The following is a 26,771-nucleotide window of genomic DNA, read 5'->3' on the forward strand; positions in this document are numbered from 1 at the left end:
AGTGAAAGCGACAGGGAGTATGGAGTTAAATGGAAAGATAAGCAGGAGGATAGCATGTATGCAGGTGGATTTAAACTTGAGGCAGATTAGGAATGCAACAAAAAGGAAGGATAAACTTAGGACATCTTATGACTTCCAATATCTCTAATAATAAGAATGTTAGCATTAAGGCACTTTACCTGAATGCTCGTAGCATTCATAACAAAGTAGATGAACTAACGGCACAGATCATCGTGAATGATTATGATGTGGTAGGCGTCACAGAGACGTGGTTGCAGGGGGGTCAGGACTAGCAGTTAAACATCCAAGGATTTTCAACTTATCGAAAAGACAGGGAGGCGGGCAGAGGGGGCGGGGTTGCCTTGTTAGTTAAGAACAAAATTAGATCTATGGCACTGAATGACATAGTGTCGGATGATGTGGAGTCTGTGTGGGTGGAATTGAGGAACCACAAAGGCAAAAAAACCATAATGGGAGTTACGTATAGACCTCCTAACAATGGTCAGGACCAGAGGTGCAACATGTACCGGGAAATAGAGAAGGCATGTCAGAAAGGCAAGGTCACGGAGATCATGGGAGACTTCAATATGCAGGTGGACTGGGTAAATAATGTTGCCAGTGGATCCAAAGAAAGGGAATTCTTGGAATGCTTACAGGATGGCTTTTTGGAACAGCTTGTCATTGGAGCCCACAAGGGAGCAGGCTATTCTGGACCTAGTGCTATGTAATGAACCAGACTTTATAAAAGATCTTAAAGTAAGGGAACACTTAGGAAGCAGCGATCATAATATGGTAGAGTTCAGTCTGCAGTTTGAAAGAGAGAAGGCGAAATCGGATGTAATGGTGTTACAGTTAAATAAAGGTAATTATGAGGGCATGAGAGAGGAACTGACGAAAATAGACTGGAAACAGAGCCTAGCGGGGAAGACAGTAGAGCAAAAATGGCAGGAGTTTGTGGGTATAATTGAGGACACTATGCAGAGGTTCATCCCCAAGAAAAGAAAGATTATCCGGGGAGGGATTAGACAGCCATGGCTGACAAAGGAAGTCAGGTAATGTATTAAAGAAAAAGAGAAATCCTATAAAGTGGCTAAGAGCACTGGGAAATCAGAAGATTGGGAAGGCTACAAAAACAAACAGAGGATAACAAAGAGAGAAATAAGGAAGGAGAGGATCAAATATGAAGGTAGACTAGCCAGTAATATTAGAAATGAGAGTAAAAGTTTCTTTCAATACATAAGAAAAAAACAACAGGCAAAAGTAGACATTGGGCCACTTCAAACTGATGCTGGAAGGCTAGTGATGGGAGATAAGGAAATAGCTGGAGAACTTAATAAGTACTTTGCGTCTGCCTTCACAGTGGAAGATATGAGTAATATCCCAACAATTAAAGGGAGTCAGGGGGCTGAGTTGAGTATGGTTGCCATTACAAAAGAGATAGTACTAGAAAAGCTAAAAGGTCTTAAAATTGACAAATCTCCTGGCCCGATGGGCTACATCGAAGGGAGGTGGCTGAGGAAATAGCGGAGGTGTTGGTTGAGATCTTTCAAAAGTCACTGGAGTCAGGGAAAGTCCCGGATGATTGGAAGACCGCTGTTGTAATCCCATTGTTCAAGAAAGGATCAAGACAAAAGATGGAAAATTATAGGCCAATTACCCTAACCTCAGTTGTTAGTAAAGGATGAGGTTTTTAAATTCTCTGAAGAACAGGGTCAGATTAGTACAAATCAATATGGATTTAGTAAGGGGGGGTCGTGCCTGACAAACCTGTTTGAATTCTTTGAAGAGGTGACAAGTAGGTTCGACCAGGGAAACCCAGTGGATGTGGTCTATCTAGACTTCCAAAAGGCCTTTGCTAAGGTGCCACACGGGAGACTGCTGAGTAAGGTGAAGCCCCATGGTGTTCGAGGTGAGATATTGGCATGAATTGAGGATTGGCTGTCTGACAGAAGGCAGAGAGTTGGGATAAAAGATTCTTTCTCGGAATGGCAGCCGGTGACAAGCGGTGTCCCGCAGGGTTCAGTGTTGGGGCCGCAGCTGTTCACGTTATATATTAATGATCTGGATGAAGGGACTGGGGACATTCTAGCGAAGTTTGCCAATGATATGAAGTTAGGTGGACAGGCAGGTAGTACTGAGGAAGTGGGGAGGCTGCAGAAGGATTTAGACAGTTTGGGAGAGTGGTCCAGGAAATGGCTGATGAAGTTCAATGTGAGCAAATGCGAGGTCTTGCACTTTGGAAAAAAGAATACAAGCATGGACTACTTTCTAAACGGTGAGAAAATTCATAAAGCCAAAGTACAAAGGGATCTGGGAGTGCTAGTTGACGATTCTCTAAAGGTAAACATGCAGGTTGAATCTGTGATTAAGAAAGCGAATGCAATGTTGTCATTTATCTCGAGAGTTGGAATATAAAAGCAGCGATGTGCTACTGATACTTTATAAAGCTCTGGTTAGGCCCCATTTGGAGTACTGTGTCCAGTTTTGGTCCTCACACCTCAGGAAGGACATACTGGCACTGGAGCGTGTCCAGCAGAGATTCACACGGATGATCCCTGGAATGATAGGTCTAACATACGAGGATCGGCTGAGGATCCTGGGATTTTACTCATTGGAGTTTAGAAGGTTAAGGGGAGATCTTCTAGAAACTTACAAGATAATACATTGGTTGGAAAGGGTGGACACTAAGAAATTATTTCCGTTAGATGAGGAGACTGCGACCCGTGGGCACAGCCTTAGAATTAGAGGGGGTCAATTCAGAACAGAAATGCGGAGACATTTCTTCAGCCAGAGAGTGGTGGGCCTGTGGAATTCATTGCCGCGAAGTGCAGTGGAGGCCGGGACACTAAATGTCTTCAGATTGATAATTTTTGATGTCACAAGGAATTAAGGGCTACAGGAGAATGAGGGTAAGTGGAGTTGAAATGCCCATCAGCCATGATTAAATGGCGGAGCGGACTAGATGGGCCGAATGGCCGTACTTCCACTCCTATGTCTTATGGTCTTATATGGACTTCAGTAAAGCGTTCAACACGCTTCCCCATGGGACACTGGCTAGCAAGGTTAGATCTCACAGAATGCAGGGAGAACTAGCCATTTGGATACAGAACTGGTTCAAAGGTAGAGATAGAAAGTGGTGGTGGAGGGTTGTTTTTCAGACTGGGGGCCTGTGACCATTGGAGTGCCACCAGGATCGGTGCTGGGTCCACTACTTTTTGTCATTTATATAAATGATTTGGATGTGAGCATAAGAGGTATAGTTAGTAAGTTTGCAGATGACACCAAAATTGGAGGTGTAGTGGACAGCAAAGAAGGTTACCTCAGATTACAAAGGGATCTTGATCAGATGGGCCAATGGGCTGAGAATTGGCAGATGGAATTTAATTCAGATAAATGCGAGGTGCTGCATTTTGGGAAAGCAAATCTTAGCAGGACTTATACACTTAATGGTAAAGTCCTAGGGAGTGTTGCTGAACAAAGAGACCTTGGAGTGCAGGTTGATAGCTCCTTGAAAGTGGAGTCGAAGGTAAATAGGATTGTGAAGAAGGCGTTTGGTATGCTTTTCTTTATCGATCAGAGTATTGAATATAGGAGTTGGGAGGTCATGTTGTGGCTATACAGGACATTGGTTCAGCCATTGTTGGAATATTGCATGCAATTCTGATCTCCTTCCTATCTGAAAGAAGTTGTGAAACTTAAAAGGGTTCCGAAAGGTTTTACAAGGATGTTGTCAGGGTTCGAGGATTTGAGCTATAGGGTGAGGCTGAACAGGCTAGGGCTGTTTTCCCTGGAGCGTCAGAGGCTGAGGGGTGACCCCTTATAGAGATTTACAAAATTAGAGTGGCATGGATAAAATAAATAGGCAAAGTCTTTTCCCTGGGGTCAGGGAGTCCAGAACTAGAGGACATAGGGTTAAGGTGAGAGGGGAAAGATATAAAAAAAGACTTAAGGGGCAACTTTTTCACACAGAGGGTAGTACGTGTATGGAATGAGCTGCCAGAGGAAGTGGTGGAGGCTGGTACAATTGCAACATTTAGGAGGCATCCGGATGCATATATTAATAGGAAGGGTTTGGAGGGATATGGGCCTGGTGCTGGCAGGTGAGACTAGATTGGGTTGGGATATCTGATCGGTATGGATGGGTTGAACCGAAGGGCCATAGAGATGTACAGCATGAAAACAGACCCTTCAGTCCAACCCGTCCATGTCGACCAGCTATCCCAACCCAGTCTAGTCCCACCTGCCAGCACCTAGCCCGTATCCCTCCAAACCCTTCCTATTCATATACTCATCCAAATGCCTCTTAAATGTTGCAATTGTACCAGCCTCCACCATGTCCTCTGGCAGCTCATTCCGTACACGTACCACCCTCTGCATGAAAACGTTGCCCCTTAGGTCTCTCTCATATCTTTCTCCTCTCACCCTAAACCTATGCCCTCTAGTTCTGGACTCCCCGACCCCAGGGAAAAGACTTTGTCTATTTATCCTATTCATACCCCTCATAATTTTGTAAACCTCTATAAGGTCATCCCTCAGCCTCCGACGCTCCAGGGAAAAGTTTCCATGCTGTACATCTCTATGACTGCCCTTGACATCAAGGCCGTATTTGACCAAATAAAGGAACAAAAGAGGCCTAGAAAAATTGAGTTGATAGAAACTGGAAGAGAAAGGCTCTCTGTCTGTTGGAGTCATATCTAGCAAAAAGGAAGTTAGCTGTAGATGGGAGGTCAGTCATCTCATTGGGAGTTCCTCAGGATAGACATTTTCTAATCAAGCTGTTCAGCTTTGATACTACACAACTCTGGAGCAGATGAGTCTCAAACCCAGACCATCTGGCTCAGAGGTAGGGACGCTTCAACTACATCTCAAGAACCCCAAGAGGAAATAAAGCTCTGTATCCCTGCAGTGCACACCACTCTCTCTGTCTACCCGTACTGAGTATACGTCCTTTATCCCCGTACTGAGTATACATTCCATCTGCAATATCTTTAGCAAGGTGAATAAGTTCACCAAAAGCTAGTGTTTCGAAGAAAATTCGTAAACTGTTTCCACCTTGAGCATCTACTGCATGTTCAAATTTCTATAGTAAAGTGAAACAATGCAACGTGAATAATTAAGATTTGAGGAAGGAAGGGAGGGAAGACCAAAACTTACGTTTTGAAAGTTGATGCGCAAACTATTTTACAAATTCATATATACACGGCTGATGCACTTTAAATTTGCTAGTTACAAATTTATGTATTAGTTGCTCGAGTAAACCTTCTATGTTATGGTAATGAGTAAACTTCCCCCTTTATCTCTTTATGGAATTGTTGTAAATGAAACCACAATCTGTTGCATGAATGACCTGTGACAGTATCACAGAGTAGTAGTGAGTCAAATTCAAAATAAATAACTCATTCTTTAGTTTTTACTTGTTCGAGGGGAGTCCATCGAGGTGCTCTTGTAACCACTTATAGTAGCTGCCAAAGGGAAATTGTTTGAGCATTTTCAAATCGTGCAACTTTTTATTTTCTGCTTTACCTTTAGATTTTTTTCGCCATGGACGGTGAACTGAGCCCTCAGGATAAGAAGGATCTGGATAAGTTCATTAAGTTCTTTGCCCTGAAGGTAAAAATTTCCACATATGATACTGACTTAACATGAATTGAAAGGGAACATGTTAAGAAATGCAAATCTTTTAATTTATACAAGACAAACTAAGTAAACCTTGTCATAGTTTTAATTTCAGGTAATACAATTTCTCTTTCCTAGCAATGTATATCAGGTCTCTCAGCAGTTGCTTTTATTGTAACCTACCCTCAGTGGTTCAAAACCACCTTTTTGGCATTTGCCATTTTTTTTTACAGAAGAACATGCTGAAGAGGTTAAATGCTCACTTGTAATGAAACACTTTATAGAATTGTTGTAATTAAAAACTGAGGTGCCAACATTTGTGACTGACTAATGCATATGATTGTCCATCTAGGAAATTCCGTGTCACTAGCCATGGGTTCTGTTGGTCCTTACATAGCTGGTGAGCTCAATCCTAGAGCCGCATCTCTAATCACACATTTTGGCAGGTATCTCCAAGCGGTGTATTTGGTCCATGGTTCCTCATGCTGATGAGTGTTCTCAAAGAATTGTGTCTCTTCTTCAAGAAGCTTTATCCAAGCTTTTTCTGAAGAAACATCTTTCGTGTGTTGACATCTGTTTCATTTCTTGAGAGAAGACTTCAGAAATCTTTGAAATACTTGCTTTGTCCTTCTCTCATTTGAGTGCCTTTCTTGACTTGGACGAAGAAGATCTGCTTTGGCAGTCAGAACTTTGGCATTACTGGCTAGCAGAGTTGGTTTCGGATAATCATGGCCTTTGCTGGTGCTACCAGCTGGTTCAAGGATGCTGATGTTAGTCTACCTGTCTTCCCAGCTGATACAGAGGAGTTGTCTCCAACAACATTGATAGTACTTGTCAAGGGCCTTGAAGTGGCATCTGTATGTTGTCAAATGTTCAGAGCCACATAGATGAGTTGGAAGGGTGACTGTTTTCTACTGAAAACAAGGATCTTGATATCAGCACAGAAATCATTGTCGTCAAAGACATGTCCTTAGGCGTCCAAAAGCAGCACTTGCAAATTAGATGCGATGTTGAATTTCTACATCGATGTCAACCTTAGATAAGAGGTAGCTTCCTATCACAGGAAATATTCAATGTTTAATAGGAATTCTCCATTGATCTTAATGGAGGCATGACCCAGAACTTGACACTATTATTGAGGTTGAGACTAATAGTTCGGAATACTTCCATAAATGAGACTTGGAGTCTCTTTGAATAGAGCAGAGATGACATCATCATAAAGAAGTTCCACAAGTGAGGTCAGTATCATTTTTCTTCTTGGATCTTAACTGGTTGAGATTGAAAAGTTGTTCATCCATCCTGTAGACCATGTCCATTTCACTGAGAAGCTTGGTGTTGACTAGATGAAGAACAGTGGTGTTGATGATGAAGAAAGGGGTGGGGGAAATGGCACTTCCCTGCTAATCCCTGTCTTGACCGCAAAGGATTCCTTTAGTGAGGACCATTGCCAACATCTTGTCATTGGAGGAGACGGTGGATGTTATGAATTTCTCTGGCTTGCCAGATTTTGACAGAGACTGCCTTCAATTTTCTGGAGTGACTGAGTCAAAAGCCTTGGTCAGATTAATGAAGGCCACATGGAGTGCTGGGTGATATTCGTGGCATGTCTTTTGGAGTTGCTGAGGATGAAAATCATGTCCATTGTCTACAGTTTGTTTGGAAGCCACAGTGGCTTTCGGGAAAGATCTCCTCAAAAACTTTAACTAGAAACTAAGTTAAAAATGATCTCAATGTCAAATACTACGAAATAGACCAATGATCTGCAACTCAACCAACTACTTTTAAGTTACCTTCAATCCTAGCATGAAACACAGAGCATAGCAAATACTTCAAGTATAACATATGTTTACAAACATTGAGAAAGCATGTCACAAGAGGGCGGCACAGTGGCTCAGTGGTTAGCACTGCTACCTCACAGCACCAGGGTCCCAGGTTTGATTCCAGCCTCGGGTGACTGTCTGTGTGGAGTTTGCACATTCTCCCTGTGTCTGCGTGGATTTCCTCCGGGTGCTCCAGTTTCCACCCACAGTCCAAAGATGTGCAGATCAGGTGAATTGGCCATGCTAAATTACCCCACAGTGTTAGGTCATTAGTCAGAGGGAAACAGGTCTGTGTGGGTTACTCTTCGGAGGATCGGTGTGGACTGGTTGGGCCGAAGGGCCTGTTTCCACACTATAGGGAATCTAATCTAAAAAAAAAGTCACTTAAAATGGGAAGTATATCTGTAAATTAAAGACTAGAATTTTTAATAATGGCCAGCTTCTGTTTCTGACCAATACGCATTTATTTGCATCACTTGATTTTGTTTTTAACACAGTCAAATAATGTTCTGAGACTGCTTGTTGAATGATCAACTGCTTTTCAAAAGGTAGATTCTCCTGTTGGTTTGATAGATGAGTACTCAGCAAAAAGGGGAAAAGAACAAAAAACAGAATTGTTTCAAGCCTCCAGCTAATCGTCCATTAAATCCATTTTTGATTTGAGATTTCAAACAGCCAATTTAACATTCCAAACACATTCACAATTACAGTGGATAAACATTACTGCTAAGACTATTAAAATGCAATTTTTTTAACACTATGAAAATACAGTGTAAGCATTGCGGTAGTCTGACTACATGAACCCTCTTTCACATGATCTTCTTTTAATGACCTATTATTGGGTGTTCTTAATGTGGCAACTTCTAAATGTAAAACTGTAGCTCATGGATTGATTTAAAACTTTATTTGTTGGCATTTTTTTGTTAATTGTTGTATTCTGTTAAGTTTTGTGTAGAGAGAAGGTGAAAATGAATTAGATTTTATTATTTCTCTTTCCCCACCTCAGGAGTCAGAATTGTAAATTACTTTGCTTCTAAATTATAAAGGTTATCTTAAGTAAAATCTTAACCCATTATTCCTCATGTTGGACATAAAGAAATTACTCTATTCTTGGTGATACCTGTGTGTTAATAAAGTCACTGAATATTTTGCAGACCGTCCAGGTAATTGTGCAAGCACGGCTTGGAGAAAAGATATGTACCCGTTCATCCTCCTCTCCTACGGGCTCAGACTGGGTAAGAAAACTAGCCCCCCTCACTTTCCAATTTTCTGCCCTACTTTCCCATGCTGTCCTTCATAACCTTGTACTTGTAAGTCTAGGCTGAAGGTTTTGGTAAACTATTGACTTATTGTGGAGGATTGGTCTTTCATTCAAGCCTGCCTTGTATTCTTACCCACTATTGTACCTTTTTACTTTTCCTTCCCTGCTGATAGTTACAGAATAGTAATCACGGTCAGAAACCTTGTCTGTTTTTATTGTGTGCTCTCTCACACACACACATCCATGTACATCAATATACCTAGTTCAGGGTCACATTACTGCCTCAGTCTTTATTTCTAATTATTGTGCATGTTACTTCTGATTTTTATGTAAATTTATTCATGTTCCTATTACAGTTTAACCTTGCAATAAAGGACATACCAGAAGTCACCCATGAGGCTAAAAAAGCACTAGCAGGCCAACTTCCTGGAATTGGACGGTCAATGTGTGTAGAAATCTCTCTCAAGACGTCTGAGGTAAAGATCTGAATTTAGTTTAATGAATCATAATTATTTGTATGCCATTCATCTCCTTTTCCAAGCTTTCTTTCATAATTCCTGGACTATCAATATTTTGAGTGTCAGTGCTGAGCTGCAATTTCATTATCTTATAATTCCAGTTATTCAGCAAATGGAGGATAAGTGGGTTCCATTTTGGTAAATAATTGAGACTTTACTCCGGTGGTTGCTGTAATTCCTAAAGCTTTCCACAGAATAAATTTTGACTAGCTTGCTTGCAGTTTTGCTGTCAATAGTTGTAACAAGTTGTTTCCTGTCCTTCTCTTAAAATTATTGATTTGATTTGTGACACCCAATTCCATAAGCACCAGCAATTTTCACATCTATAGTCACCACGCAGCCAGCAATCTTCCATATTAGGGCTGCATTTAATCTCTCTCTCAGCAGTGCGATACATGATTTGTTTTATTATCTAGTTCTAACATTAGTCAAACACTTAAGTATCTAATTTGAAATGAGTTTTGTGGTTTCACATGGTAGCTCACCTCATAATTCTCGAGAAGCCATCTGCATACCCTGTTCTTTAAAATTTGACATGAGAATGCCTTCAATAAGATTACTACTACAAAATAATCAGTTATCAAACCTGAAACCCTTGGGCTATATTTGATTTCCAAGTCTTAGTAATCCTGCCCTTTTGACAAAGGCACACCTTCCTTGTTTTAAAATACTTTTTATTTTCTCACTTTTTTCATTTTAATTTTAATATAATGATGTTACGCATTTTGTATTCACACTTAACAGATAAATTGTTCTTTTCTCCATCAGTTCAAAGTCTTCTTGATGCCATTTCCTCTTTAGTTCTCATTCACATTGTCACTATATCACCTTATCCTCAAACTTAATTAATTCTTAACCATGTATTGTTTAATTTTGCCCTCTTGCTTAGATCTTGCAATTGGTGTGTATGTTCTTTGTCCTTTTCCTCTGCAGCAAATCAGGTTAATGTTAGCTTTCTGTCAAGGCTTTTTAGGGTCCTGTTCTCATTGTGATGCTCCTGCCTATTTGGTTGAACAATTTAAAAGTTGAGGTTGTGTGTTGCTGTTAAGTAATGATTTATTATATTCGTGTTGTACTTCTGAATTCAGAGATAAATATTTTCATTTGGTTCAAGGTCAAAGACAATTTTTCTAAATGAGTGTACATTGTTTATGAGTTAGAATATGCCTTTACTTGGCCAATATCCAGATAATAAGAAGCCCAGAAATCAAACAAAACCCACACCATCTATTTCAAGTGTCTTTAATAATCACAATTTTTTATTGTGATTTTTGGAATCCAACTAAGATTTACACAATATACCAGGAAACAGATTTACAGGTATTCCTCCTGCAGTGTTTTGAAAAAAAACATGTAGTCATATATGCATTTTGTTGCAAGGTGTGTGATTTATATATTTTAATATAGTTTATTTTAGATTTTGAATTAGTGGCACATGGGTTTTCTGTGTCTGGTATTTGATTATTAAGTAGTTATTTATGGTGATTTACTTTAAAATACAGCATTAGTGAGAGACTTTCTGGAGAGTAATAGGATTTTGTTTCCACTGGAGGGTTTACAGGCAAAGTAAATTATGCTTTCAGATAGGAAACTCTGAAAACATTTTTTTGGGCTTGAGGGAAACATCCACAACTTGAAACAAATTGAGGCTGTTTGCAGACGTCTACACTGAAGTTGAATGTGTAAAACAGTTGCTCCTAAGGAAGAATGGTAGTTTAGAGCTGTTACGAGAGAGGCATCTCAGTGTAAGGATTCTCAAGACACGGCATTGAAACCACAGTTAACTTAAGCCCTATTGATGTGAAAGAGGGTGAAATTCTCTGTGGTATGAGTATTGTAAAGGAGTTTTGTTGGGTTAATGTAATTGTATTTTATCATGTGTTTTGAAATCTTCAAATTTGTCTTGTATGTAATTAGTTTGCTTTATTCTATTTTATCTTTACATGCATACCAAACTTTTGTTTTATTGTTAAACCCAAATCTGCAACATTGAGTATTTGTATGTCAATGAAAGACCACTCCAATAAAACCAAAAAGGAAAACATGATCTATCAAGCCAGATTTCTTCCTTCCACTACAGACTTGTCTAGTAATAATTTCAGTTGGGATTATAACAGCATAAAAGCTTTAATATGAAGGATCTTTTGTCATAACCTTGCATAGAAACTTGACCTAACTTTGCAAGAGCTTTTGCTTGTCTATCTTTATCCCTGGTAGCAGAGGACTTGCTGAATTGCTGTAGGTCAAACTTCTGTATGCTTAAAAAAGTTCACAGGAATGAAGAGAATTGAACATGTAATTCAAACTAATAATACACAATGTAAATGCTTCAAAGATGAGTTTTGGAAGAATTTTTTTGTTAATTTGGATTGAATTGTCCCTTTCTGAGAACAACATAATTGGTCTAAACATGAGAAATTAGAAGGCTTTACCTCATCTAAGAACACCCATGCACTATTGCTGGAAGAGTTCAATTACAAATTAGTGCATTGGAAAATTGAACAAAGCAGGCAGCTAATTCTTTAAGGAGAAAGTGAGGACTGCAGATGCTGGAGATCAGAGCTGCAAATGTGTTGCTGGAAAAGCGCAGCAGGTCAGGCAGCATCAAAGGAGCAGGAGAATCGACGTTTCAGGCATAAGCCCTTCTTCATTCCTGAAGAAGGGCTTATGCCCGAAACATCGATTCTCCTGCTCCTTGGATGCTGCCTGACCTGCTGCGCTTTTCCAGCAACACATTTTCAACTAATTCTTTACTTGCCAATGCCTTTGAAATTACCTTTCATGTACTAAATCATAACAAGTATTTCTGAAACCTGAAAGATAGTTGACACTAATTAACTTCTAAAATAAGTTTCCTAATACTGATTTAAAATGCATGAAATTATCGTCTGGATTTCTGAAGTGCTGAGTTGACTTGAAGGTTTTGGGCAGTTCTGAGGACATGAAAGGTGGATACCACTTACATTAGAAACTTTATGCAGATTGCCACCTATTTTTCACTCCCAATATTGAATCTATCCCTCCATGTTTGGATCAATTGAAAAACTACTCTGGGGCTTCAATGGCCACTGTTAAAATGGCTTGGTAGTGTCAACACTGAATTCTGAGGGACAGAGCTGTTAGACCAGAGCAGCACCAAGAGGAGCAGTCCCGACCACTCCACCTGTTGTTGGCACATTGTCTACAGTGATACAAATAGAATAGCCTGCTGTGCAGTCATTATAAAAATAATGAGTTCCACTTTGGCACTCCTCAGCCAAGTAAAATAGAACAGATCCAGCATCCAAAAACAGACTTATAATATGTTGTTGACCATGAGCACAAACAGAGTTTTCCGCCACCACAACCTGAATTGATTGACTGTCTTTTGCTCCTTAGTTGTCAACAGATAATTAATTCTGATTTCACCCAGAGGGTAGTGAGAATCTGGAACTCACTAGACGGCATCAGTTTAAGATTAGAGGGGCAAGACTAAAGAGTACAAGGAACCTGAAAGGCAACATTTTTAAGCAGAGGGTGGTATGCACATGGAATGAGCTGCCAGCGGAAGTTGTTGAGGCAGGTACATTTAACAATAGTTAAAAGGCATTTCGACAAAATGCAAGGATAGAAAAGGTGGAGATGGATATGGAGAAAGTGAGGATTGCAGATGCTGGAGATTAGAGTCAAAGAGTGTGGTATTGGAAAAGCACAGCAGGTCCGGCAGCATCCAAGGAGCAGGAGAATTGACGTTTCAGGCAAAAGTCCTTCATCAGAAATGAGGCTTGTGAGCCAAGGGGGATAAGGGCCATGTGCAGAGAAATGGGGTTAGTGAAAGTGGATATTTTGGTCAACATGGATCAGTTTGAGCCAAAGGGCTTGTCTCCATGCTGTAGGACTTTATGACTCTAAGAGATTCAATTGATCCCAGTTATCTATAGCTGAAATATGCCTCCTTATTCTTGATCAGAGCCTCAAAATCTTTATTATCCATTGTTCCCTATACCGACCAGCCTTAACCTTCGCTCTAACAGTAACACACTGCCTCTGATTTCATGTTTTCTCACTTTTAAAAACTTCCCACTTAGTAATCATCCCTTTACCTGCAAACAGTCTACTCCAATCAACTTTTGAAAGTTCCTAGCTCATACCATTAAAGTTGGCCTCCAATTAAAAATTTTAATTTTTACACAAGGTTTGATCATTTTCCATAATTATTTTAAAACTTATAAAATTATGATTGCTAGTCCCAAAGTGCTCACCAGCTAACACTTCAGCCACTTGCCCTGCCTTATTTCCTAAGAGATCAGGTTTTGCTCCTTCTCTAGTAGATGCATCTACATATTGATAAAGAAAATTTCGAACGCATTTACCAAATTGTTCTCCATCCAAGCCGTGAACACTATGGCAATCCCTTACTGCAACCCTATTATTCTTACACTTAGATATCTGAGATTTCTTGACATATTTGCTCCTCTGTTTCCCGCTGCCTATTTAGGGGCCTATAGTACAATCGGTTCTTGTGGTGAAGATGCACCCATTGTGCTGTTAATTAGGAAGTTCCAAGATTTTGACCCAGCAGCAATGAAGGAACAGTGACATATTCCCAAGATAGGATGGAGTAAACTTGGAGGTCACGGAGTTCTCCCAAGCTGTCTTTATCTTTTGAGGTGCTAGTGGTCATGGTTTATGAATTAATGTTATGAAAGGTTTGGTGAGCTGTTGCAATGCATCTTGGATGTAGCTGATATACAAAACAAATCTTGTGGTGGAGGGAATGAAGTATTAAGCTATTGAATGGGGCCTGAATTATATTAATTATTATATTTCTATAGTGTTTTGGAACTGTAGTTATTCAGCCAAGTGCTGCACCACACTTCTGGCTCATGCTTTGTATTTGATAGAAGAACTTTTAGGGAATCAGGTGTTGACTCATGCACTGCAAAACTTGCAGAATCTGACCTGCTCTTGTTGTTGAAGTATTTATGTGATTTGTCCAGTCAACTTTCATGTCAGTGGTGACCCCTAGTGTATTGTTGTTTGGAGGTAATGTCAAAGAAGGAGATGGTCATTCTCAGATATTTTGTGTGGCATGAATGTTGCTTGACCACTTGGTCCAAGCATGAATGTTATTCAGATGTTGCCGTAAGTGTCGTGGATTATTTCATTAACTAAAGAATAGTAGATGGAATTGAAACATTAGCAACCGTTTCTACTTCCAACTTTGGGGGGAAAAAAACATAATTGCTGAAGCTGGCTGGGCCATGGACAATATCTTGAGAAACTCCTGCAATTATGAGCTGATTGATTTCCAGGAAGCACCAAAGAGATTATTGTACTTGGTATGATACTAAGCCAGTAGAGAAGAGAGGAGGTTACAGGGTGTCTTGATAGATGGACTTACAAATTTCAAGGTCCTCTAGCTTATTTCTCCATGCTTCAGGCTCACTGCCTTTATTCCTGATGAAGGGCTTTTGCCCGAAACGTCGATTTCGCTGCTCATTGGATGCTGCCTGAACTGCTGTGCTCTTCCAGCACCACTAATCCAGTATTACAAATTTCAACAAGATGGCAGAGAACAGATAGAAACAATGAGTTTCATGTATTTAAGAGATCTAGACAGAAAAGAGATAGTTACAAAATTTAAGACCATGAACAGTGGAAAGCTATTTCTGTGTTGAATGCTGCAATATCCATTTCAGCTTGTGTTGTCAGGGTGCATTTACTTTGCATTTGGGGTCATCAGCAGCTTCTTGTCACAGAGACTGAACTGATTTGGCAGAATACATTTGGTGTATTGACTCATGCAAAAGCAGCATGCTATTGGCAGAACTGAGCAATTTGCATTCAACAGGTCCAGTCAAAATCTGTAATCCTGCCATATCTAATTTCGAGCAATTAGCAGGAAAAGGAGCTGGCTCCATGAAAAAGATACAGTTGAATTGTTTGCACCCATCTGCAGTCAGATTTGCTGAGTGAATGATTAATCTCTGCTTTCTCCTGAGGTTTCCCCCTTTCCCACTTCTTCACTGAAGCCAAGCTTAAGCAAATGACACTATTAATGGCGTAGTGCTAATGTCACTAGGCTAGTAATAGTGGCCTAGGCTAATACTTTGTGGACACTGTTTTAAGTCCCACCTTGGCGACTGGTTGAATTTGAATTCAGTTAGTTACTTTGAAATATATAGCTTGTCCCAGAAAAGCTGATCATTACAACTATCATTAATTATGGCTATAAAAAACGAAGGTCATCTAGTTCACTAAAGTACTTTAAAAAGCAAAATGTTCTGGCCTACGTGTGACCCCAGACCCTTAGCAATGTGGGTCACTTATCTGCCCTCAAGAGCAATTAGAGATGCGTAATATTTGCTGGCCTTACCTTCAATGCCTACCTCCCATGAAAGAACAAATAAAAAAAACATACATAATAGTTCTGTATGCCCCAGGCCAATCTTGCTACTCCAGGTCATTGCTATAGGTGTTCCGTTGGGATCCATCCTCAGCTGAATAAACTTGAAGTATCATTGCAATATTATCATTGTTGCCTCCAAGTTGGATACATGTTCTTATTCCTTCAGGGGTATTGGATCAGTATCCTAGAATTCCCTATTTGCTGTCATGGGAATATTATTCACACAAGCACTGCAGAAGTTTTAATGATCATTATTAATGTCCAAGAGATGTGTCGAATGGAGATACTAAATGCAGTTTATTATTATTACTTGGGTCCAAGGGAGGTTTTGGAAAATTATAACAAAACAACTTTTTTTTTGTTTGCCAGCAGGGGATCTCCAACTAACTTGATTAATTTCCTGTAGTTTATTTATAAGTTTGCTTCTGCTTACTTGTAAATTGCTCTGTAAATTAGCTGAAAAAGACAAGCTCAGACTATAATTATGAGACAGGAATAATTACCATGGATCATAACTACAATCAAGTATAAATAATGAAGGGTATGAGTCTTTACATAAAATTCGATAGTTGTTCAATGTTTCTTTTTAGTATCTAGATCGGCTTTGAGATTTTGGCAACAAATGTCAACATCTTCAACATTCAACAGCCTGTTTGAAAAGATGTATTCACTCCTGAGTTCTTTCTGTCTGTATTTCCTTCTTTCTTTTTTTTATAGCACTGCTTCAAACTTACCTTTCTGACCAAGCTTCTGATCATCTTCTCTGATATGTTTCTGGCTCATATTAAATTTTGTTTTGTTATACTCCTGTAAAGTCACTTGAGACAGTCACTGAATTAAAGGTGCTATATGAAAGCACGGTGTTGTTCTAGTACCTGTCAATTCTAAGATTTTTGCATATTTTATGCCAGGGAGATTCAATGGAACTGGAAACATGGTGTTTGGAAATGAATGAAAAGTAAGTTTGCTCTTTTTTTTTCAAAATAGTTTTATTTAAATAAGTTACATTTGAACCAAGAAAAGACTAGTTTTTTTAACATTAATTGCACTAAAGATTCATATTATTGCGGTATTGATAGTGCAAGTTACATATTTAAGATGGATGTATGGTACTTCCCACACTTAATTTAGAATCTGGCAATCAGATTCCTAACAGTTTGATTTAAATATGTTACAAGTAGTAAAGGCAACAGAAACACATCCTCCATGTTGGGTTGTTTTGTTATTTCAAAATTTTTGTTTGTGTTTCTTTTAGATGTGATAAAGAAATTAAGGTTTCTTACACTGTCTACAACAGACTGTCTTTGCTACTGAAGTCACTTCTTGCAATCACGAGAGTGACACCTGCATATAAACTATCTAGAAAGCAGGGACATGACTATGTAATCCTGTACAGGTAAAAAAAAATAACTTTTATCCTAATTTTACTTCCTACAATGTTTTTGTAGTTTTTAGTATATTTCACCTAATAAAAGCATGTGGAAAGGCTTACTTTCTTTTAAAGCAATTCCTGCAGAATTGGGTGTCACTGGTAAGGCTGGCATTTATTGCCTTTCCTGTCATCTGAAAGGTTTGCTGGGGCATTTCATAGAAACAACTTTGCTTAGGAAAAGTTATAAGCCAAGCTCAGTAAGGCCGATATGGTTCCCTCTCTGAAAAGACATCCAGAGCCATATAACTAAAGTATTGTTACGACACAGAAAGAAGCCATTAAGCCTATCCTATCTGCCAGCTGAATAAACTAGCTGCTGTCCTTTCTGCTCCCATTTTCTTATATCTGAACCATAGCCTTGCCAGTTACAGTTCTTCATGTGCAGTTTCAGTTTTGTTTTAAATGAACTGAGGATCTCCAACTCTAAACTGGGCACCAACTCCAGACACATACCATCCTCTGGGTGAAAACAAGTTCCTGTTACATCTTGTGGGCTGAATGGCCTCCTCCTACTTCTAGATATTTTCTCATCAACCTGTCGAGAGACATTATTACACATCTGTAGAACTGGTGGGACTTGAACGCAGGTCTCATAGCTTAGACGTAAGAATACTACCACTGCACCACAAGAGTACCCCTCTTGCTTCCATTTCTTACATTCAGGATCTTATTTAAAGTTAGTAAGTTTGCGGGTGACCCCAAAATTAGTGGTATAGTGGATGGTGAGGAAGGTTATCTAAGATTACAAAGGGATCTTGATCAATTGTATTAATGGGCTGAGGAATGGCAAATGGAGTTTAATTTGGATAAATGCAACATATTGCATTGTGTTATAACAAACAAGGGCAGGACTTATACAATTAATGTTAGGGCCCTGGATAATCTTGTCAAACAGAGACCTTGGGGTTCATAGAACATAGAACAATACAGCACAGAATAGGCCCTTCGGCCCACGATGTTGTGCCGAACTTCTAACCTAGATTAAGCACCCATCCATGTACCTATCCAAATGCCGCTTAAAGGTCGCCAATGATTCTGACTCTACCACTCCCACGGGCAGCGCATTCCATGCCCCCACCACTCTCTGGGTAAAGAACCCACCCCTGACATCTCCCCTATACCTTCCACCCTTCACCTTAAATTTATGTCCCCTTGTAACACTCTGTTGTACCCGGGGAAAAAGTTTCTGACTGTCTACTCTATCTATTCCTCTGATCATCTTATAAACCTCTATCAAGTCACCCCTCATCCTTCGCCGTTCCAACGAGAAAAGGCCGAGAACTCTCAACCTATCCTCGTACGACCTACTCTCCATTCCAGGCAACATCCTGGTAAATCTTCTCTGCACCCTCTCCAAAGCAGGTTCAGGTACATAGTTCCTTGAAAGCTGTGTATCAGGTCGATAGGGTGGTTAAGAAGGCATTTAGCACACTTGCCTACATTGCTCAAACCATTGAGTATAGGATTTGGGATGTCATGTTGAGGTTGTACATGGCATTGATGAGGCCACTCCTGGAGTACTGTATACAGTTATGGTTACCCTGCTATAGAAAGGATATTATTAAATTGGAGAGGTTCCAGAAAAGATTTACAAGCATGTGGCCAGGACTGAAGTGTTTGAGTTACAAAGTGAGGCTGGATAGGGTGGGACTTTTTTTTCCTATAGTGTAGGAGCTTGATCTTGTGGAGGTATATAAAATCATGAGGGACAAAGCTAAGGACTTTTCCTTAGGTGGGGAGATTCAAAACGAGGGAGCATATTTTTAAAGTGAGAGGAAAAAGATTTAAAAAGGACCTGAGAGGCAACATCACACAGGGAATGGTTTGTATGTGGAATGAACTGTCTGAGGAATTGGTATGCAGATACAGTTACAACATTTAAAAGACATTTGGACAGGTAAATGAATAGGAAATGTTTAGATGGATTTGGGCCAAATACAGGCAAATGGGACTTGGTTATTTTGGGAAACTTGATCAGCATAGACAAGTTGGACTTAAGGTTCTGTTTCTGTGCTACATGACTCTGACCCTGTTCCCTCTGTTCTTTCTACCAATCACCATTAAATTTGTTATTCCCAGAAACTGAACGCTTTGCTAGGGGTGACAGGTCTTCCCTGTCCACTGTATCCAAACACCTCATTATTTTGCACACTTCAATTAAATCACCAATTCCCCTCTTCTATTGTAAGGAATATAAGTCCAACCATTTGATTGTTCCTCATAGCTGCAGAGTTGTCTCATAGCTATGGAACCCTTTGAATACTTAGAACAATCCTACTGCTTCTTGCTTACTTTCTGTTTTAATAACACTAGCTTTTTTCCCCAAATTTAACTGAAATTTTTCAACTTTTCAAACTGCTGTTGTGGAATTTGAACTCTTCTGAGGGTGATCTTTCAAGGCTTCTGATCACTGGTTCAATAACGTTACCACTTCCCTCCTTATTTTTTCTTTTATATTTTGTTCAAATACTGGTAGAACATAGTACTGTTTTGGTCACTACTGAATTTTTAATGTCTTTTTTTTCTTAAATATAAATCTACTTTGAATATGATTGGATGCATTGGAAGACTGTCTAAACTGTGTTTCAACCCAACACAGACAAATGGAACAACTATTTTTTATCATTCAACTTTCTGAAACTACATAAAATTGGTTTGAGCATTCTGTGCGTCACTACACTTTACAGGAACTCAAGCCCACAGCAGAAAATTACTTGGAATTTTGTACTAAATTCAGAATTTTTGACAGTCCACAGGGCTAGCTTGCCTTGGAATATAATGGGACAAAGCACTTTTCAAATGTGAAGTGCTGCTCGAGGCCAGATGCAAAAGTAATTTGAAGCGTCACAACTCACTAGGGTAGTATGCAGAATTGCCTCTAATTTTCTCACTGGCTGCGTGGGCCTCCAAGGCCATGTAGGCAGCAACTTCCAGAACAGGAATGCCGCCACCACAGATCATTGGAGCAGCTGCACAACAGCCAAGATGAAACATCAATAATGCGCTGGAAATCCAGCCACAAATGTTAAAGTTTTTAAAATAAGTGCATAAAGGTTCCACAGTTTACCTGATTTTCAAATCCAGATTGATAGAAATAAAGACTAGGTTTCAGTACTTAACAATAACCTTTTTACAAGTAATTAGACTACAGCTATAGATAAACAAGTTATAAGTTGTTGGCATATAACATTGCTAATTATAACTCTAATCCTTTCCATCATACACACTTCCTTGCATGCGAGTGCACACACGCATAAGCAAGGATAGGCAGCAAAAACACATGGACAGAGAGGAGAACTGTTAGTTTTGTAGTCTTTGACTATAATATCTGTTGCATTTATTCTTGCGGATCAGAAGATTTCTTTTCTGCTTTCATTTTTTTTTAATGCTTCCACTGGTTTACAAGAGGCACAGAGTGGAACTAGGAGAAAGTGAGGATTGCAGATGCTGGAGATCAGAGCGAAAAATGTGTTGCTGGAAAAGCGCAGCAAGTCAGGAAAGCCCTGAAGAAGGGTTTATGCCCGAAACGTCAATTCTCCTGCTCCAAGAGGCAGAGAGTGGCTCCTTCACTTATAAAACGGCCTCTGACTTTACAGTTAAAAAATCACAGCTTGTAGCAACTGCAGAAGGAAAGAATAACTGTTTTTCTTCATATTCAAAGTGGATTTTGACTGCAGAGGAGAGCAAGACACTCCTGAGATGGTAGAGATCTAGTGACCTCTGTCTATGTCTTGCTCCTAGCCCCACGATGTTCAGTTAATGAACTAATCACATAGTTGTTGGCCGGCAGTAAGTCTTTGACATCGATAACTAGCTGATCATTAGTCCATAGACCAATCAACTTATTGCCAAGAAAAGCTCCAACTGTTAACAACCCTTCAGGGCCAGCTTATCTGCAAACACTGCTCTAACCCACTGCAATACAAACACATTTCTTGCTTTCAAATCATGTATCAACCCTTGAAAAACATTGATTTTAAAATCAGTCTTTATTATTTTAATCAATTTTAAGAGCACAAAAATAAAAAAAGCATAGTGTTTGCAGAAGGAAGGAATTAAAAGGGTTTACTTAGAAATCTGTGATTGCTTTCAGAATTTGTACAAAATGGTTCAAGAAATATGATGGACAGTCTTCAACCGGATTTTAAGATTGGCTTAAGAGCAGAAAAATCAAATCATAATTGTTTACTTTTCAGACTAGAGAATCGTAAACAATGCTGTTCTCAAAGGGCCAGTGCAGTGATCACTGCGATTTTATCTTTGCTGTATATAAATGACTTAGCTCTTAGAATACTAAATAGAATTTTCAAAATTTGCCAGTGATGTCAAACTTAAAGGAGTGGCAGATAATAGGAATAATAAAAATCACGAGTAATGTGATGTTGATCGACGAGCAGAATGGACAGATGAAATTTAAATTAGAATAGAGATGATGCATTCTGGGAGATAGAACAGAAAGAAGTAATTTTAGACGTAATAGCACAGTTTGAAATCGTTTACAGGAACATAGAGATCTCGGTTACATGTACATTTATCAGTGAAGGTAACAGAACGTTTGAGTGTTAAGCAAAACAGATGGAGGCAGTGTATATAAAAGTATGTTGAACGTCTGTAAAGCAAGGTAGATCTGAATTAGAGTATTACTGTATGCCATTTCTGATTGCCACACTTTGTAAAGAATCTGAGTATCCTTGAGAAAGTGCAGATGAGGTTTAGCAGATTGGTTCCAGTGTGGAGGACTTTAGTTTCAAGTGTAGATTGGAAAATTTGGTGTTGTACTCCTTGAAATAATAGAGGTTGAGGAGCAATTTGATGGCAGTGTGCAAGCTAATAATTTACTGATAGCACAGGATTCAGAATGAGGCCGATAGTGTGCAGGTTTCAGCACAAGGTCTATAGCAACCGTGCTTTAAGGTTCTGAGCAAGCGATGCATAGGATATGTGATGGTTTTTTTTTCACTTTGCTGAAAGCAATGCCAAGAGGGTGATAGGAACAGAAATAGTTGACGATTTCAGAGGGAAAATGACTGGACACTTGACAGCTATAATTTGTAGGGTTACAGAAATGAGACTGGATTGCTCAGTGGAGTATTTCCAAAGAGCTGGATGGGCTCCTGTGTTACAAATGACTAATTTTAAATGCTGTATAACCAAAGATAGAGAAAATATTTTAACCATTGTGAAAATAGCAGTTGATGGTCTGCCGTGAATGATCTGATCACCCCAAAAACCTGGTTAAATTATATGCCTGGTGGATCTATTCCTTTCATCCTTCTGCTATCAAGCTAATTGGTTCTATATTAGAATTTTAATTTTATCTTGCATAAAACTTCCACATTAGTATTGAAAACCTGGATGACTTGTTGGTAAGTGATGTTTCTTTAAGTGACCCAGTGAAACCATCATTTGAGGGAGCCTTTCCATCATTGTTCTCAAAGGCTGCTTTTACTGATTTTTGCAACAGTTAAGAATTTTCTCTGCAGAGAAAATAATCTTTCTTTCTTGGGAAGTGAAAGATTTTTTTTGCAAAGTATTTCTTCAAACATCCTGATTTTCATGATGATAATAGCTTGTATTGTATTTAAACCACTTGAGTACTAATTGATACTTTTGTTATTTTGTTTTCAAATTTCCAGGATATATTTTGGAGAAGTACAACTGAATGGCCTGGGTGAAGGTGTGTTTCTCAAGTTTTGTATCCACCAAAAAACTCGCTCTGCTGGATTTTCCCCTCTGTTCCTAACTAAGAAAGTGCAAATGGGACTTTGTTCTCCAGAATACTATTGCAGTTCCCTAACACGTCCTCTATCCTACCAGACATTCGGAGCTAATCAAAGAAACATTTTCTATCCAGTTGCCTACCTAAAGTTATGTCCTCCACGATTGCTGTCTTCTGTGGAATACTTAATGTTAAAGATGGGATGAAGGGAACATTGGACCCTAATGTCATGATAGAATTTTAACTCTTAACCTTCCTGGTCCAATGCCACTACCCTCGGCCACCAATACCCATTCAAAGAGGTGTTTTGAATAACGTGCTTACTTTGGTGTGCTTCAAAATAGACCAATCATATTCAAAATTCCATGCTGCATCCTACCATCTCTAGTTTTGCTTTGCTGACATAAAGTGAGGACTCAGTCGAGTCAAACAAAGGAGGATCATGTAAGTGATTTGTTTTAGCCAAAAGTAGAATCATAAAAACCCTAAAATGTGGAAACAAGCTGTTCAGCCAGTTGACGCCACACCAAAGAGATTAGATTAGATTACTTACAGTGTGGAAGAGCATCTCCCCTGCCCAATCCTCTCCCTGTTAGCCTGCATTTCCCATGGGTAATCCACCTAGCTTAAACATATTTGGACTGTGGATGGAAACCAGAGCAGCAGATGAGACTAACACAGACACGGGAAGAACGTACATACTTTTCACAGGCAGTCACTTGCGAGTAGAATCAAACCTCGGTCCCCAGCATAGTGAGGCAGCAGTGCTAACCACTGAGTCACCATGCTGCTGGACTAAAGCAAAATTTCACCAACGCTGGAAATCTGGAATAAAAACAAAAAAATGCTTCAGTTGCTCAGCAAATCGGGCAAAGACTGTGGTGAAAGAAATAATTGTTGTTTCAGGTCAACTACCTTTCATCACTGGACCTGGAAAATGTTGGTTGTAAGCAAGTTCAAAGGGAGGAACTGTGATATTGGAACAAAATGCAAGATCTGTCATGGGATGGTTGGCAAGAGAGATTAAGCGGCTAAAGTGGTGACACTGTAGCACAGAGAATGGGTCATAGGCCAGGTAAAGAGATAAGAAGAAAAAGGTTCAGGTGAGGTGTGAATGGCAAAATGCAGAACTTGTTGGAAAAAAACATCTAAACGTCTGTGTCTATGCCACAAATCTCAAGGTCATAAGTAAATATATACTTAAATGCTTCCATTGCCCGGATAGTGACAATATTAAAATGCCTAAATTTTGAAATGCTTTGAAGTACAAAGGTCATCCGTTGAAGCAACACCGCCCACCCAGTAGAGGTAGTCTTTTATTAGTGATTTTACAGACACAAAAGACCAATTATGAGGTGCTAAAATATCGTAAACCACAGAAGTCATTTTTGTCACAAAATAGCAACATCCAACACTGTTCATTCCGTTGTCATTGCATTTTTAAATAAAAATATAGTAAATGCAACACTTCCCCTTTTACCTCCTCCCTTCTCACTGTCCCAAGGCCTCAAATAGTCAGTCAAGGTGAAATGGAGATTTTGTAATGTTTTCAATTTAGTGCATTGCATTTGCTGCTCAGGATAAGGTCTCCTCTATTTTGACAAGACCAAATGCAGGCTGAATGAGTTTGCAGAGCACCTCCAGCTATTCTGCAAGTATAACCCCATGCTTACAGTCCCGTCATTTTAATTATCCACTTTACTTCCATTCTGACCTATCTATACATGGCCTTCTAATGAAATGTTACCCCAGTGTAACCTTGAGGAACAGCATCTCTTTGCTAGGCGTTTTACATTTTCGTTGTTTGACATTGAGTCCAGTAGTTTTAATTCCAATAACTTGCAGCTCAGTTGTTTTTTCTTTTTGTCTAATCTTTGTTGCAATGCTTATTCTGCTTTTACCATTTACACATTTTCTAGATGCAGCTTTTGTCTCTTTATCTACTCGCTACTGTCTTTTTTTTTGCCTTACACTATCAATTCTTTTGTCAGTTGATCTAACCTGCATTTCACCCAGTCAAAGACTTGCCCTTTTATTCTTTTCTTCCATTCCCTCCAACCTTAATCTGAAGTCACTGTTCTGAAACAGAATAGATCTTGAAACCTTTTCCATTTTTCTGTCACTCTCAGGTTTTCAAACAGTACGGGTCGGAATGGTTGGAACTCCTGTTGGTACTATCACGCTGTCGTGTGCATACCGAACTAATCTGGCTTTCATGTCTGGCAGGTAAAGTGTGGTGCAATTTATACTGGCAGTGCTATAATGATCATGGTAGGGCAAACTAATTAAAACCATTCATAAATGTTTGGGTAAGTCATTTGCAAAGTTGAATGATTGTCTGATACTCGTGTTGAGATTACTTGATGTTTGTATAGTCATTCTGCAGAGCATTATACTAAAAATAAGGCTCTTTGGGAAAATTAAATGTTCAATTTAAATACAAGCAAAGAAATTTGCTATCTAACCATTGGAGTGTTACAGTTGATTTCACAATGATGATCAGCAATTGTTTTGTCTCTGAAAATGCATGTATGCTTATGTCAGGCAATGATATGGTTTTGATATGTCCAGAATGGTTGCATTGTGTTAGTTGACTAGGCTGCCAGTGCTCATGTCCACTTACATTCAGAAACCATGGTTGCTAACATGAAATGCTGACTCTCTGGAACACTAATGAACAATAGTCTTCACTATTGTTACAAGATGCAAAAATTGAGGAATTAACCAGGAGAAAACACTCACAATCCTTTCAATTAATTCAGGAATTTGTGTGCACAGTTGAAAGTAATATTTACAGGCTTCATAAGCTTGAAGTACTGCAGATTTCTGTGACTTTCTGTACACAGAATAAATTGTCTGAGATATGTCAACAGTTTGTGTCACAGATCTTGTTTTTGAAAGGTGTGCATGTGAATTTAAGCACCTAAGCGATTCTACAATCACTTGGCCATAAAGACTCTGAAGCACTTTTCCTTTCAGGAAGTAAGATTGGAAAGGTTTGATGGTTGGTTGTTCTCAATTTTAACTCAAGAACAAGAAATAACTGCTATTGGTTTAACAACAGGTTTGGAGGGGTTTGGGGGGAGTGCACATTCACACATGCATCACCTGGGATAAAGCAAATTATGAATGACGAGGTAACCAGGCTGCAATTCTCTGTAGATGAGGTTAAAAAATTATCTCATTTGGATATTTCAAACTATAATGGAAATGAACAGGTTAAATCAGGTGCAATTTCTCCTAATACAAATCATGAATAAGGTGACTTCATCACTTTAGAAATAAATCGGTTAAGAATCAAAACAAAAACTTCCTTTCACAAATAGTCATATGAAACTAGAATTCACTACAGCAAGTCATAGATGTAAGATCAATTGTAACATTTAAAAGCATGCTGAATATGTTAACAAAATGTGAAGCAGTACAGAGAAGGATAAAGAGCTGCAATGGCTCAAAAGGAAGACTCACCTGGTGTACCTGTTCTCTTGTAGACTTTCTGTTGTGTCAGTTACTATCGCTGACTTGCAGAAAGAATTTCACCAGGTTATTGGATTCAGTCTTTAACAGTTCATCATTTCAAAGTTAGTAGGTAATGCAACCATAATACTCAGAGAAAAGTATAGCAAAACAATAGTTTGGAGGTAAATTGGTAAAATGGGGACAGACAGATTGCTGATGAATTTCAGTGCCGAAAACTGAGATGTGGTAAATTCGGTTGGAGGAATGAGGAAAGTCAATATGAACTAATTGACCTATTTTAAATAGGGGTAAAAATTTAGAGACCTGAGGGTGTATGTTCAGAGTAGCTGATGGTGGCAGGACAAGTTGAGATGGCTGCGAAAAAGTATATAAGTTTCATCATTGATAAATACGGGCATCGAATTCAGAAGCCAGTAGTTTATGTAAAACCTTTATGAGATGCCGGTTAGGCCCCAGTTGTTGCATTCTGGGCATAACATTTTGGAAAAAATGTCAAGACATTAGAGAAGGTGCAATTGGGATTTACTGAATTTA

The 26,771-nt window shown here is 39.2% G+C and overlaps 1 protein-coding gene across 8 annotated transcripts in view; it reads left to right on the top strand.

Annotated features, from left to right (window-relative positions):
- The window catches only part of atg13 (ATG13 autophagy related 13 homolog (S. cerevisiae)), an 86,019-nt gene that overhangs the window by 12,413 nt on the left and 46,835 nt on the right, over positions 1 to 26,771 (top strand). For all 8 annotated transcript variants that reach the window (XM_072591955.1, XM_072591959.1, XM_072591957.1 and 5 more), the window contains exons 2-8: positions 5,530 to 5,610; positions 8,591 to 8,671; positions 9,054 to 9,173; positions 16,518 to 16,564; positions 16,862 to 17,002; positions 22,675 to 22,715; positions 24,887 to 24,983. In XM_072591955.1, coding sequence (XP_072448056.1) covers positions 5,542 to 5,610; positions 8,591 to 8,671; positions 9,054 to 9,173; positions 16,518 to 16,564; positions 16,862 to 17,002; positions 22,675 to 22,715; positions 24,887 to 24,983 — 596 coding nt within the window. In that variant the 5' untranslated portion in view covers positions 5,530 to 5,541. The remainder of the gene's footprint in view (positions 1 to 5,529; positions 5,611 to 8,590; positions 8,672 to 9,053; positions 9,174 to 16,517; positions 16,565 to 16,861; positions 17,003 to 22,674; positions 22,716 to 24,886; positions 24,984 to 26,771) is intronic.

Source organism: Chiloscyllium punctatum, chromosome 22, assembly GCF_047496795.1.
Source record: "Chiloscyllium punctatum isolate Juve2018m chromosome 22, sChiPun1.3, whole genome shotgun sequence".
NCBI lineage: Eukaryota > Metazoa > Chordata > Chondrichthyes > Orectolobiformes > Hemiscylliidae > Chiloscyllium > Chiloscyllium punctatum.